Source organism: Trachurus japonicus, chromosome 19, assembly GCF_045865225.1.
Source record: "Trachurus japonicus isolate A0001 chromosome 19, Traja_1.0".
NCBI lineage: Eukaryota > Metazoa > Chordata > Actinopteri > Carangiformes > Carangidae > Trachurus > Trachurus japonicus.
The window spans coordinates 5,578,466-5,594,139 of record NC_140925.1 but is presented as its reverse complement, the minus strand read 5'-3'; the positions used below and the strand labels follow the sequence as shown (position 1 = coordinate 5,594,139).

Here is a 15,674-nt window from a genome sequence, read left to right as displayed (position 1 = left end):
GACCCTAATAGAGGCTGAGCGAGGGGGAAAACGGGCACAGGATCGACTTGGAGTCGTTCCACCCCCAGCAGCTGCAGCGGGGGCCCAGAGGGGTCAGACGTACAGTAACACTTGACCCCAACTCTGTGTGTGTGTGTGTCTGCATGTGCGCATTTGAGTGTGTCTGTGTGTGTGTGGAACAAGCATCCCACCCTCCCACCAGCTCCAGAGTCCCAGCAGACCAGCAGAAAGGGCAGTAACCTCTGAAGGCTTTGTTTGGTTGGCCGGAGTCTGAGCATAGGCCCACCATTGTAAGTCTGGGGACTCCTATGCTCCGAGCTCTTGTTTTCTTTGGGAAGCAGGAAATTGGATGACTGGCTACCTGCTACAACAACATCCTGTACTTGAGAAGCCGTCTTTTCACCCATACCCACCTATTATTTCCCTTTTCCATCATACGCAAGTGGTCAGCCAGCAAGATTTTTTTCTGTCTGTCTTTTTTTTTTTCCTCTGGTCCTGGGGGCCCCGTGCGTGGGTTTGTCTAGGTTCCACTCAGGTTGAGATCAAATTGGCCCCATCCAGATGCTTCCGTTGAAAATAGTGTGCGGGGGCCAAATACTTTAGCTTTTTTGGAGCCCAACTCCACCTTGTCAAGTTAATGGCCCTTTGTGAGCTGCCTGGAATGACAGTGATGGTGTGCACAATTCCTATTCAAACACACGCACACACACATGCACACACACGCTCCTCAGAGCTGTGTTAGTAGTGCTTGTCAGGTCATGTCAGACTAATCAGACTGATCAGTGCTGGGTCTACAGGAGACCACTCGCCATCAGGATTATAGACAGGATCTAGGTGGGCGGTGGGTGATGAGAGCTGATTCCCATCTGACCTGCAGGGAAATCTGATCCGCATATGAGATATTAATGAAGATAATTATGCCATCATTGGAGAGGCTTTTCAGTAAAGCTCGTATAGCTCTCAAAGAACACCCACAATTCCTCTTGATAAGATTTGTCGCGCCTAGAGTGTTCACTGAACTGTGAAACTGTTTCATTGCCCGGGAGGAGCATGAACAGGTATAAACATCAGACTGATTTAAACCTATAACGATCATTTTGTTTCACTTCATTATTCAATCTGACGTCACGGTTCATGTGACATAATCGGTGTCACCTTCACTCATCACAAGAACTTGCTGTTGCACATGCGAGCAGAAGTTAGCCCCTCGGGGGGATGACGAAACAAGCCGTGAACACAACGTTGACATTGTGAGTGTTTCCTGTTTGCACCTCTGACTCTGTTTGGGGTCTTCACCAACTCCTGAGGGAAATGTTTGGTTCCTTTAGCAGCTAAATGCTAAAGGAACCACACGTTAACCAGCTTCTTGGGCAGGTGGAGTATGGGTACAGTGGGTTTTATTCTGCAAAAGCAGTGAGTGGTGAAATTGAACTGAAACATTAAAGCTGCAGGTCACAAAATTAAAGCTGTTAGCCGGAAGACGCTAAAATGCTCTGTAGGACTGAGGGAAATGGTGACAACTCTCATGATTTTTTTTTTTGCAGTTTTTCCAACTATGATTGAGTAGAGCACCAGGCACGTTTGACTCACTTAGTGAAAAAAAACCCTCATATGGGTGGCATATCTCTGGAACTAGGCTAAAATGCGTTGCATGTTTGAAGAGACATTGCCAGTTCAAAACCACGCACGCATGATTGATTACGTTTGATGTGGGCGGCCAACATTGAGAGCAAATGGAAGCAAACTATTTCGCTTTCAAGTCTTAGCAAGTGCAGTCAGATAATATCTGACCCAATGAGTCAACACACGACAAAACCGTCAGCCAAGGAAGCAAGATCAACCACCGTCGTCCAATCACAACGCGGCTGTTACGGGTGGAAGAAATTATCATGATATTTTCCCCATTTTGCAGCAGATGATTTATTCTATTTGCAGAAACAGGCAACATCTGTGTTTTATCAATAATATTCAAAATGTATAAAAAAAAAAAAGAATAGTAAAAAATGCTTGACAGAAAATACTATATTCTAGGAGAAGAAACTAACAAAATGAAACAACACAAAAAAAACAAAACAGAAAACATCTGATTCGGAGGCACTTATGGCTTGGCAACACTTGTGCAGTCTGAGTTTTCCCAGGTGGTTGTAGTCAAGCGTCAAAGGCCGTGATTACAATATTGGAACCAAAGGAGATGCTCTCAAACACAATCACATCACGGACTGCTTCGTCGTCACTGACCTTGAAGCCACTGTCGGACTGTGTCAGTGACCTACAACGAGCGCAACAAGACGTGGCCTCTGAACACAGTATCTAGTACTTATCAATAGTGTCAAAGTATCAAAATGCAGTTCATTATGGACAACAATCGACTATTTACAACAGAGAACAACAATGGAGATGCTCAGTGATTTCATCCTGGGAGTTATAATAATAAAAAACAACAAAAAAAAGTCAGACTGTTGGATTCTTGCAGCTTTCCAGAGAAGTGAGCAGACGTTGCATTGTGCTGCATCAGTGTCCAGTTGACCCCAGTCTCTCTCTGACCTATACTGTCAGGTGATCAGCATCTCCTTTTTCATAGTGTCCCGCCACCGCCGCTGCCAACGCCAACGCCGCTGCCCTCGCTTGTTCATTCAGAGCTGGGCGAGGCAGCCGAGTCTATGTCGTCATTTTCCAGGTCGTTCGGGGAAGCCGACTGTCCTCCCTTCACCCTCTTCCACTTCATCCTCCGGTTCTGGAACCAGACTTTGACCTGAGACACAGAGACACAGGAGATTATAGAGATATCTTTATAGCCTATATAGCCTATAGATCCATATAGCCATATAGAGATTATATTAACACATACTAACACATGATACAGTCAGATTACCATCACTTTAACATGAGATTACATTCATCTGTCATATGAGGGTGTCATCAGCATATATGGAGATAATTTGAGCTAAATTGGCTTTAGACATTTCCCACTTTACAAGTAATTTAACTTTGGTGATGTGAAACTAATCTGCAACTACTTTAGTAATCTATTACTAAAATTAAGTAGGGATCAATAAAAAATACACTGCTTCTTTGATAAGAAAACTTGTTGATCTTCCTACGATAGTAAACTGAACATCTTTAGGTTTTGGACTGTTGGTCAAAATAAGCATGGAAAGAATATTAAGTGTGGTTTTTCCAGTAGTTTCCTAAATTAAAAACCCCACACATTGAACAATTTATTAAGAAAAATAATCATCTTAATAGATAAATTATGACGATTAATTCCTGCTTTACTACAGTAAAGTACTAACAGTTACAGTTAGTTAATAATTGAAGCCTTAGTCAGCCCCTTGAAAAGTTGCTACAGATTCACTTCTAGGCTAAGGTGGCATTGGTGCCTGTATATTTTATAAAATGCACACTTTTCTTGTATTTTTGTATTTTCCTATCTTTTTTTGAACAATTTTAACTATTTATAGTGTACGACTTGGACTTGTGTCTGAAATAAAGCTTATATATTAGTCTGCATAAAAACTTTGACCAGTGAGAGCAAAAACACAGATTTGAAGCTGTAACAGGATCAGTAACTGTACTCTCTGCTTTTGCAACACAGTCAGCAGAAAAACAGACAAATAATCCCCCACAGATCTCGCAGCGCTCTAAATAAACTGGCTCGGTTCGGTCGGACTCGCACGTTGCATGAATTGTCAGCGTCTGGCTCAGGACCGGTGCTGGTGCAGCGCTGTGCGAGAGAGAGAGAGTATCACATGGACGCCAGGTTCAGGAGAGTCGGCTATCAGGATGTCAGCCTACGCAGGATGTGAGTTTACTCACAACGAGGATCGCGCACATCGGTGTCAGTGCACGGAGATGAGAATATCATACTTAAAGTGTAGAAACAGAAACACACACGACCTGAGAAGCAGGAAAATGAAAAGGGAGAAGGTGCAGAAAATCAGCTGCTTTAAATCTCCACTGAAAAACCAAGTTTTTATTATTTTATTTCATTTTGGTGACAATTCAATAGTCATTTATGGTTTGACAACATTCTTTGGTTCTTTGGTTCCCAGAGCCAAAGCCACATATTCCTACTGGGGATACGACTTTATTTGTTTATTTATTTATTTCCAAAGGCTCAGTTTTTATTCCGTACAAGGCCGTGCACTGTCGTTGTTATCTGTCATTACTCAAACTGATGGAAGCTGTGCATCTGTTGCAGAGGAGGAGGAGGGGGGTTGGGGGGGGGACTATTTTCAGCAGCTGACTGATACACATGTGGTGCCCTGTCTGCAGTGTGTGTGTGTGTGTGTGTTTACAGCAGCAGGACAGGACGGTATTGTGTGTTTATTGTGTCGCTCTCGCTGGTGTGTGTGTGTTTTTTAGTGGAGCTCTGTGGCTCAGAGGAATAAAGATTGATCCTAGGATGTAAATTTTGATCTTCTATGAAATTTGTTGTCGGGAAAAAAAGCAAAAAATAAAAAAAAGCATAAAATATCACCAGCTTTATGCTTCAAGACGATAAAACAAAGACTCTTTTCCATATAAGAACTGACTAACACAAAAAACTGTGCGAGAAGTCTCCAGATTCGCTCCGAGAGGTGAGTGAAGCAGCTCCCTGTGGCCGTCTAACCTGTGTACAGTTTCAGCTGGATCTTTAGGGTCAGGGAGGTGTTGGGTGACCTCTGTACATCACACTGAGCAACCCCCCCCTCCTCTCTCTCTCCCCCCTCCCCCCCCTTCTTCTTCCACAGATGAATCAGTTCCCACATACTGCAGCCTCTCCGTCTCCGGGTTGCTCTGCTCATCGTGACTGATTGAAAGGCCGGCAAACGGCCAGAGCGCGTAGGATGAGTTGGAAAACCATCGGCAAGTTGCAGTGGGAGCTGTGAGTGAAGATGGAACCTGGCTGTGTATGTGTGTGTGTGTGTGTGTGTGTGTGTGTGTCGGCCTCTCTGTTCAAGTGTGTGTGTATGTGTGTTTCAGGGGTCTGTGAAATAGATTTAGCAGCAGCAGCAGCAGCAGCAGCAGCAGACGGCAGTATGTGTGGTCACTGTGGCACCATGGCCTCATTAGGAGGAGCTGGGACACTGGGCCTGACAGACAGACTGGGGCTTTATCCAGCAGCATCGACACATGTTCGCCCGATTTCATCAGGTCTGGAGCTGCCGCCCACTCATTAAAGCTGCTTGTCATTCAGCTGCAACCACAGGATGAAAACTATTCTGGAAAATATGCTTCATTGTAATTTACATGCAACTCTGTTTATGCCATATTATTATACGTATAGTGGCTGTAGAGTCATTTCCAACTAACGCACGCCATCGAATACTTTTATTGAGGGTTTGTTTTATTTTATTCTGCTTTATTTTCTTATTCGGGTGCTCCTTTAAGTTGATGGTAAAAGTTTTATTAGGGGTTTTGCTGCTAACAATATCGGTATCTGATTGATTCTGAGATCAGTTTGTCCCGTAAATATTCCAGTTTATTTAACATAAACTTTTTTCACTAGATTTTGTGGATTCTGGTCTTAAAATGCATCGAAAACTCCCCGTACCTGTCTCTCTGTGAGGTCCAGGTTGACGGCGATCTCGTAGCGGCGCAGCCTGGTCAGGTAGTTGTGGTGGGTGAACTCGGCCTCCAGCTCTCTCAGCTGCTCCTTGGTGAACGCCGTGCGCTCTTTCCGGGCCTTGCAGCTGGAGTCCACCTTAAAACTGGACTCCTGGATATCTGGAAGAGAGGAAATGCGTATGCGTGTATGTGAGCGGAGAGATCCGTCTACGTATACTTCCCTCCAAAGAAAACACACTTTATTTCACAGACGGTTAGATATTCTTGCGTATTCCTTTTGCTTTTTCACACATTTCTTTATGCAAAACTAAAACCTAAAAGTTAACTAATGCATCTTATTCTTCCTTCACACGTGGGCACACACACATTCACACCTCTATTTTCATTTGATTCATCACAGCTGATCTGATCTGAATTAGCTGTCTAGTAATTTTGTGAGCGGCCTCTAGCTGACTATTAAAGGGACCTTAAGGACGTTTCCAACCAACAAACTGCAACCTCAAAGACTCTTTAGTGGGAGGCCCCTCATATAGTAAACACCAAAACCAGCACTTTAAAAACAGACCACCCGGACCTGAGCTTACGAGCCCAGTTCACCTGTATCACGGACGCACATATGTGCATTATGTTTGTTTTATTCTAGCCTGGATTTTGCTTTTAATTTGTGTTGTGTTTATGCAAATGAAAATATATTAAGAAATTGGTGCATTTGTAAATATGTGTGTGTGTGTGTGTGTGTGTGTGTGTGTGTCTGTGTGTGTGAGGACGTGCCGGTGAAGGGCAGGGGCCACCAAACCAGCCACAGAGGGACTGAGTTAGGGGAGGAATGCAGCGGAACATCGTTAAAGCCTCTAACAAAAGAACAAAGGTGCGGATGTGTCCAGGTCTGAGCGCTACGTGGGTGTAAGTGTGTGTGTCTAAGTGTGTAAGTGTGTAAGTGTGTATGAGTGTGAGAGCGATTTCCCACTGGAGCACTCAGGGGAGATTCACATTAACTCATCTCTGCATGACAGCATATACATCAGAAAAGAAAAAAAGCGTGAGATATCTCTATGAAGGTGGCAGCAGGGTCAATACTTCATAAAAAACCAAGTGATGTGTTGAGATTTATAGATTCCTTATAGATTCCTCTGTCTGCCTGAGGTGAGATTTTAAACCTCACTTACCGGGGTTTCAGTAAAAAAAAAAAAAGAAAAGAAAAACCCTGTGTATTTAAGGGAGTTTTTTTTGTTTTTTTTCTAATAATTGTGCATTGGTAGCGACACCAGCAGCTGATGTAATCTCAAGAAAATGGTTCTAATTTGTCAAAGTGAGAAGTTTTTCTTGGTGCTTGCCAGAGCAGCGAGCCAGAATGTGAAATGGACTGCTGCTGCGGTACCTGGTCCAGATGTGACTGACTGGGCAGACCAGGACATGATGTGTATGTGTGTGTGTATATATGTGTATGTGTATGTGTGTGTGTATATGTGTATCTGCTTTTTAAACGTGTGTCACGCCGCAGTGAAAAACCCTGTCGCTGCGGTTTAAATGTGACTCGCCACACGCCGCCCTGAGCCCTCCAACAGGTCTGGGTCTGGAGCCGTGCCAGGCAGTTTGAGTTTAGGGCTGAACACCTGGCAGGGGCACACACACACACATAAACACACACACATACACACATACACACATGCACTCTCACTAAACAGGCCCCCAATAAATATCCTGCACAGCCAGAGGCCGTAAACTTGCAGGGAGAAGGCTTCTGCACCCAGCAGGCTCCCACAGACAAACAGCATTTGGTGCCTTTTTTTTTGTTTTTTTGGTGTAGCTAAAGGTCGTTCATCTTAATCAGGTCGGAATTAAAAGCTGCTGTAAAGTCACGATTGTTTTAGAGCGAAAACCCCAGGCGAAAATTACACGTTTGATTGATCACATAATGTGTGTAAAAGTGGGAGCTGGGATTTCACAATGAATTAGGAAGTTTTATTAGTGATACTATTAAAACCCTGTATTTACCGTCTGTAAACAGTAATCACTTAATGAACGGTTTATAACTGACTGTAACACTTTGTCCCGTGTCTGAGCAGATACCAGAATATTTACGAACACATTTTAACAAGTTAAATTTAATATATCGTCTTTATTTATAAATCCTTTTAAATCCACCATGTGTAAAATGTAAATAAATGCTTTATAACAATGTAAGGATTAAGCAGATTTGTTATAATTGGTTAAAAAATACATTGGCCTTTAAATCAAAATGTGTTTATATTTGTTCACAATGTGTTATAACTGTTTATAAAGTTTATTAACAGATGAGTGGGACATGAAAACTTAAGTGTTAATATTTAGTTTTATAATGTTTTTAATGTTTCATGTCAGTTCATCAGAGTATTCATACGTAATAAAAACTGATAATATAAAATAGTAATAATAACACTGAAGCTAATTATGTTTTTTTGATAGAGTGCTTATAGCTGAATGTTTATATGAACGTCTCTGTTACATATTGAACTGTATGACATAAATTTACCGGCCAAACTTTGGATTGAAGGCAATATCAGATAGCAGAGTGAGTGCAGCGCTGCACACACAGATAGCAGCAGCAGCAGCAGCAGCAGCAGCAGCAGAGTGTGTAGCAGCAGCTCCGTCTGTAATGTAAATGCCTGCAGGACATTTTCCTAATATATGCTTTTTTCTACCAGCTCGAGTCTGAATGGCTCTTTTTCTGAAAAACCCAAGAGCTGATGTAGTGGTCAGACATGTTGCATGCACTCAGTGGGAGATTGTGTTACGGCTTAACGACAGGAAAATGTCAATGGATAAGAATGTAAAAAGTGGGCTCACAGGCAAGTGATTTTACCAGACGTGGTCTGGCATGTTTTCAGTGTAGTGAGTGGAGGTTACAATAAGGTAAGGAGGCGAGGGAGGGGGGGGGGGTGGTGGGGGTGAAGGTGGGGGTCTGCACTCCCCCCACCATCGTCTTCAATTAGGATCCTGTCTGTTGGCCGTGGAGATATTCTCTCTGTCTTATCTCATGTGCTTCGTTAAGTTTGGACAAGAGAATATCTGAATTTTGGATTAAACTCAACATTTATTAGTGAATACTAAGTTTTAATTTTCATATAATTAAATCTAATTTAACATTTATCCAAATAAGAGTTTTACCAGAGGCGATTTTGTTGCTCTAAGCTACAAATTTATTGCGTTTTTTGCAAAAGTTTTCAGTCTTTCTGTCTGAATAGATGCAAAATGTCTCTTATCTGACATCTGATTGGACGAACCGTCATCTGTGCAGCTCAGAGGAGGTGTTGGATGGTGCATTTCAACTTTCACACCTTTGGATTTAGATTATATAGCCTTCTGATGATTTTTTTCCCCCCTTGATGTTGATATGTTGAAGCCTGTGAACAATCAGACTGTCACAGATATCACTTACTTCTTTCTTTCCTGTTTTAAGTGTGAAATGTGAGAGGAGGCATTGATTGCATTGTGCATACAGCGCTAAAAACACTAGTTTTATTATACATGAGGATAGGTAAGGACATGCAGCTCATTGTTTTGCAGCAACACACCAGAAAAACTAGTTTTACGCAATCTTTATTGTTTTCTATGGTTAAAAGTTATTAAATTTACTGTGCTGCACTTTTATCATCCGCTACACTGGGATTATGATTTCATTTATTTCAACAACTGACTGTTGAGACTTATAAATTATTAAATAATAATAATAAATTCAGCCTGGAGCACCTGTGACGACGCCTTTTAACGCTTTTCCCCTCATAACCCCTGATGTCATTTTTTTTTTTTTTTTTACCAGCATCTCGTGGCTGTAGCTGTTATAAAACAATGGTCTATTTCCAACGGATACAGGAGCGCAATGAAACGTTCAGATGCCTCGTTAATCACTTGAGCCTTTTGAAAGGCCCCCCGAACAATAAGAGGATGCAACTGCTACTTAAAGTGTGTGTCGACGAACACAAGAGTCTCGTCACCTACTCACCTTTCGCACAGTGACGTGGTGAGAGAGAGTGCAGCCCTGAGATGGAAATACGGGGAATTCTTCTCAATGCCAGCTGCGATATAGGGGCGCGGAAGAAAATGCTTAACCTTGACTTTTAGTGTTTAGGAGCAACAATGTCCGTATGGCGTTCTGTTTTTTTTGTGTTTTTTAACCCTGGTCTATTGTTGAAACAGATGATTTCATTTCTGATCCAAGTAAATTAGGAAACGCTGCCAGATCAAGAGTTGAGCTGACTCCTTTTGGACCGTTTCCATGTTTCCTCCCCATCTTTTCTCTACATTTCCACCACCACTATACACCAGTGTACAGTAGGAAAGAGGAGGAATGTCCAACTCTTGATTTTAACGCTCCCAAAAGTGCATTTTATTAATATGTGTCTTCCTTTTTCTAAGCCTCCTGTGATGAGTTTTTGGATGCTCTTCTTTTTTTTTTTTTTTCCTACAAAGCAGCAGCAGCAACTCTGAAGACGAAGAAGCCCTGACTCACCTGTGACATCTCTCTTCCTCTTACTGGAGCTCTTCTTGTCCGAGTCGGCCGACGCCACGCTTTGGGGTGAGTATTCCCCCTCCAGACACCCGGGCACGTTGCCTGGCAACCGTTCTCCCCCTACACTGTCCAGCTCAGGGCCTCCGTTGCCCCCTCCTCCACCGCCGCCGCCACTACTCCCCACAACGACCGCCGCCGGGGTGATGACGGGCGGGCAGGCCTCGGGCGCCCTCAGCCGCGTCTCACAGGGGTTGAACTGCCAGTCGACTGCCCTCTGGTAGCCCCCACCGCCCCCCCCACCTCCACCTCCTCCGCCGTGGCTCTCCTGGTACAGTCTGTCGTCGCGGGGGTAGGCGGCGTGCGGCGGGGCGGCCGGCACCAGGCAGGAGCTGGAGAAGTCCGTGTAGGCCAGGAACTCGGGCTTCTGGTGCAGGGAGAAGGGGCTCTGCTGGTAGGGCGACTGCAGGCCGGGGCCCCCCGGGACCCCCGAGTGAGGGTTCCTCATGCAGCCCCAGATGGGACTGCTGGGGTGGGCGCTCCGCATGCAGCTGCTGGCCGGCTGATCCATGGTGATGCCAAAAAAGAGGGAAAAGACTTCACTCTGCAACAACGACGCCTTCTTCTTTATTATTATGATGATTATTATGATGATTATTATTATTATTATAAGTAAAAAGAAAATAAGTCTCTTGTTGCTGAGGAGCCTGAGTCCAGATCCAGTGCAGCAGATTAAAGGCACATCGTGGCTGTCAGATCAGAGGCTGCTGACTCTTCCACCGTCCACAACGCGTGAGGAGAGACGCCTTCCTGTGACAACGTGTTTCCCTCTCTCTCTCCCTCTCTTCTCTCTCTCTCTCTGTGTGTGTGTGTGACGTCCTCTGGTCCTGACACACTCTCACACACTTTCCCCCCTGGTCCTGCACTCTCACACAAACACACACACTCTCTCTTCTCTCTTCTCTTCTCTTCTCTCACTGGTCTGAGTGGCTCGAGGCTCGGCAGGAGAGAGCTGCATCCGCAACTGCATGCCTCCCCTTCTCGGGCTGGCTGTTTTCACAACTCTTCTAAGGCATTCTTGACAAGTGAGCACCTCCTCCTTTTTTTAAAACGTATAGGTGGGAAAGAGTGGCAAGTTTATGGAGTGTAACGTGAGATTGCAGAGGAGGAGGAGGAGGAGGAGGAGGAGTCCTGCCGGCCACATGTTGGTAGTACCCTCCAAACAACCCTGCTTCATCAACTATTAATCACGGGGGAAATTTTATATGCACATCTAATGGGCTTTCCAGACGCTAGGGCTTTTTTTTTTTAAAGGGACATTGTCTGTAAAATATAAAAGCGAGCACCCACCCACATGGGTCGATTTATTTCAGCTCCTTAGCACTTTCTGACACCCAATTTAGTTCCTTTTTTTTTTTTTTTTTTTTGACACCCTTTAGAGGAAAGTTAACCCTAACCCTTTCCCTCTGCACTCCTGATCCCTGCCTGTCCTGCTCAATCTTAAAACTCTTTCTTTCAACTCCCCCAGTGTGTATGTGTGTGTGTGTGTATGTATGTGTGTGCACATTCACATTATTACACACCCAAATCCACCTGGCTGGACTTTTCCTTCACTTTGAGGTGACAGCAGGACTGGGTTTGACATCGGTTACGCAGCCTCTCACACCTCTGGAGGGTTTTCTCACTTTAGCTGAAACACAATATGAAATTTCAGAGCCATATTTCAAAAACACAAGCTCATATTTTCTCTTCACAAACACACACAGACCCACACACACTTGTAAACCCATAGGCACTGTGCTATTTTCCCTTTTCCCCCCCTTGTTTCTGCTATAAGGAGCTCCTCTTATTACGTCTGACGCTTTAGGCAGCGGCAGCGATTGTGTGTGACAGCGATCACATGCAGATGAACCACATCTGGATCAAGCAAGGTTGCAATTATTCAATTTTCTGATCACTGATTTTTAATCTCTGCACGCTACTCAACGATAGAAGCCACTTCCCTATGAAGTAATGTCTCTAATACCATTAAAACCTTTCTGGCTAAACCAAACTTTGGGCTAAATTTCAGCATATCCCTTTACCCCATAAACCCACTGAACCACACTTTACAGAAATGCACAGTTTTCAGCCTCATACTGCTCATATTTGCGAGCTGAGGTTTGCCTTCCCTCCTCGTGGTGTCCTCACTTTGCTCCTGACCTCTCCGGCAGGCAGACAGGAGGGGAGGTGGATCACACCTCCACAGAGAGCGCCGGGAAGGAGAGAAGGCAAGGATTCAGAGAAACGAGGGTAAAGGGAAAAAGGAAAAATTGGTTAAAAAGTAGATAAAATTACCCTTTATTGTTCTCTGGATACCACAATATAAACCGACTCCCTTTTAGTAGATTAAGTTATTCAAGAAAAAGCAAGAAAAGAGGGCAATAAATAAAAATAAAGATCTGAATATCCACTGCCTCAGAGGCAAAATGGAAAAGAGGAAGAAAAAAAAAGAATAAAACAAGATATATAAAAAGAGGCCAAGAGAAAATCAGATTAGGAGAGAGCCAACAAAAATCAGGAGAGGACTAAAAATGAGAAAATAAGAGAAGGAAGAGAGAGAGAGAGAGTCAGATAGAGAGGGTAAAAAAAAGAAAAAAGAAAAAAAAAGGAGAGTGTTTGAGGTCACACACCAAACCCTTTCCATTTACCCAGCGAATTGTTGAGCCATGAAGCATCCCTCGCTTTTACTGGCAGTCTGAGCCCCGGCCGCACCGCAGGGACCAGGGGTTACACTACATTTGTGGTCAGAGCAGGGGCCATCTGTGTGTCAGTATAAATTAAAGTGTGTGTCTGTGTCTGTGTGTGTGTGTGCTGTGAAAATATACGTCAGTGGGTCTGTGTGGTGCACGTGTCTCACAGAAGGAGATAAATGGTGTTTGTGTGTGTTTTTATTTATTTTTCTTTGTACTGTGCTGTGCTGTTGTCTGTGCTCATTTCAGCCAATAAAGATTTACTGAAAACTGTGTTCACTAAACAAACGGCACAAGAGAAGTTCACATTTATTCCAATTATAAAGCTTTAGAAAATCGACTTCTACTACTTTTGTTTCCTCTGTTTAAGCTGCTCGTGTTTTTTAATCTTTTTTTTTTTTTCTAAAACGAACCAAAACCAACGATGAACTGATTCTACTAACATTAAAGTGTGGTGTGTTGTATTGTTTGGTCTGAGATACTGGATCTGACACACTGTAGTTTACTTTGACTCACTCCCAGATGCGTTAACCCTTGCTACTGTTAATACTGACTAATAAAACAATCATAGCTGAAACTAGTCCAACCCATAAAGGCATTTGCTAAAAACTAAAACCAAACACTTTTCTGGAAATTACTGAATCATATTTATTTTTTATTAAACTCTGCGTTATGGGAACTGTTTTTAAAGACTTGTGCTGTCAGACTGAGGAAAAGAGGAAGGAAAATATTCAGAAAAGCACTCAATAACAATGGGATTTGTTCACTTTAACATAAAATAACAGCAGCCTGAGCCTCATCTGTTCAATAATAACTGTATTTTTCTTCTTTTTTTTTCTCCACTGTTTTTCACACTGATGTGTTGGTGATTAATGTGTGTGAGGAACCTGTTTGTTTGGGAAATGTGGGAGTATGTTGAACCCAAACTCAGTCAAACGCACCACGGATGGCAGATAAATGAGCTGGACATGAGTCACATCTCCCCTCACCCGGCCGACAACCTGTTTCTGTCAGTCTACCGCTGTGTGTGTGTGCATGCATGTGTGTGTCTGTGTGTGTGTGTGTGTGTGTGTGTGTGTTTTGCATAACAGAAAGAAAGTGTGCATGCAATGAAGTAAAAAAGAGACTAAGAGAGTTTATTCATGCACACAAACACGTATAAGTTTTGCATTGTGTTCTCTGTTGTCATGTGAGTGTTGGTTTAGATCTATATATACAAATTGTGCATGAATGTGTGTGAATGTTAAGAGTGTGTGTGTGTGTGTGTTTTCATTTGATCCATCTTCGTGACACAGGCGGGATTAGGGCGCTCCATCAGTCTCTGGAGCCTGACAGCGTGACCCCCTCCGACCCCGCGGTCACGTCGCCGGGGTCTCACCGGACTGTGGGAGTCCCCTTATCTCTGCTACTGTCCTGATGTGGAGCGGGGAGGGGGGGGATAAATATGAGCGGGAGGGGCGACGAGGGGAGGGGAGGGGGGAGGAGAGAGTGGGAGGAAGCAGCAGCATGCAGTTCGTTTCTAAGAAATGGGTGAAATCACTCTGGCTCTGTGCGAGTCGACCCACAGTCTCCGGCTAATTCGCTCCATGATTGTGGAACCATCAGTAGCGCTGAGATACTATCTTCCCGCCCCGCTGACAGGCAGATAGGACCCAATAAACAACGACTACTGCTTCCTATAACTGCCGGTGCATGAAGCCAAGACCCGAATCACAGCAGCCTCTAATCACATCACTAAAATACCAGTAGCACAAGATCACTGCAAACTGGAAGCAGAGAATTAAATACAGAGAAATACTGAAGTATCAAAGTCAGACTCAAAGACTTCAACACCTGCACAGGAGCAGGTTAATCCATAAACATTACATAATCGTTCATGAGATCATGGCAGCTTTACTCTGTAGTTATTTGTGCGATTTGAAGCGCACAAGCTATCGTGTAACAACTTGTAATTATACTGTGCAATGAAATATGTCGTGTTTTTAAGCTTAACTGAACCCTATCCCTTTATTTTTTCTAAAAACCAAAAAGTAGCTGCCTGGAAGTGCTCATTCGTGCTTCGACCTGTTTCGGTAACAATCTCTCTCCCCCTGCACAATAAAGGCTCCATAAACAGCTTCAGGCACGGAGAGATGTGGCTGAAATGGATGGTGTGTGTGTGTTTTATTCCTCCGTGTGCCAGCAGTATTACCTGAAGTCATCGGCTGCTGTTCTGACGAATGGACCGGACGCCGAGCCAAAACACAAGAATGTTGCCAGCTTCTCAAAATGAAACTGGAATGGTGTTCGGCCCTCCTGCAAGAAGAGAGACATAGTTTTGAAGTGAGTTTTAACCATTTAAAGATTTTCTTTCTTTTCTTTCTCTATTTTAACTCTTAACACCACATTATCACTTCATGAAGCTATAAGATAAGAAGGCAAATACAGCAACATACAGCACATTATTCATCTGTGTTCAATGTCCTATATTCACGTTAGCTCTGGTTTGGTCTCCACCACCTGCAGGATGAGATATCTGAGTCTTTTTATAGCACTGCGGTTGAACACAGCTGCTTTCTGCTGCAGCTGGAAATCACATCCATGATGAGCTCAGAGAGACACAGAGTGAGTCAGGAGGAGCCAAACCAGCCCACTGAGCTGAAAGACGCTAAACTCAAAGTCAGTCAATAACTGGTAACAGTAATGTCCATTAACATTGAATAATATATATTTACAGAGATATTAATGATGCGATAATAAAATTGTATATAGCATAACCTTAAAAAGTATATCGAGACACTGATGCTGACATCACCCAGTTGGGACCAATTCGTATTTGATTATCAAGGCAAGGCAAGGCAAGGCAATTTTATTTGTATAGCCCGTTTTTACAAACAGTTTGTCTCAAAGGGCTTTACATGGCATCA

At 43.5% G+C, this 15,674-nt stretch overlaps 1 protein-coding gene across 2 annotated transcripts; it reads right to left on the bottom strand.

Annotated features, from left to right (window-relative positions):
* Positions 1-1,895: 1,895 nt before the first annotated feature.
* Positions 1,896-11,401, bottom strand: meox1 (mesenchyme homeobox 1). 2 transcript variants are annotated; one of them, XM_085762211.1, is made up of 4 exons: positions 10,340-10,639; positions 10,040-10,306; positions 5,537-5,709; positions 1,896-2,752 (listed from the first exon to the last, which is right to left on the bottom strand). In XM_085762211.1, the coding sequence occupies exons 1-4, from the start codon at positions 10,605-10,607 to the stop codon at positions 2,630-2,632; spliced, it is 831 nt and encodes a 276-aa protein (XP_085618337.1). In that variant the 5' UTR covers positions 10,608-10,639; the 3' UTR covers positions 1,896-2,629. The 2 variants fall into 2 exon arrangements, with proteins under 2 accessions (XP_085618337.1, XP_085618336.1); XM_085762210.1 differs by having other exon boundaries at positions 10,040-11,401.
* Between the last annotated feature and the right edge of the window lie 4,273 nt (positions 11,402-15,674).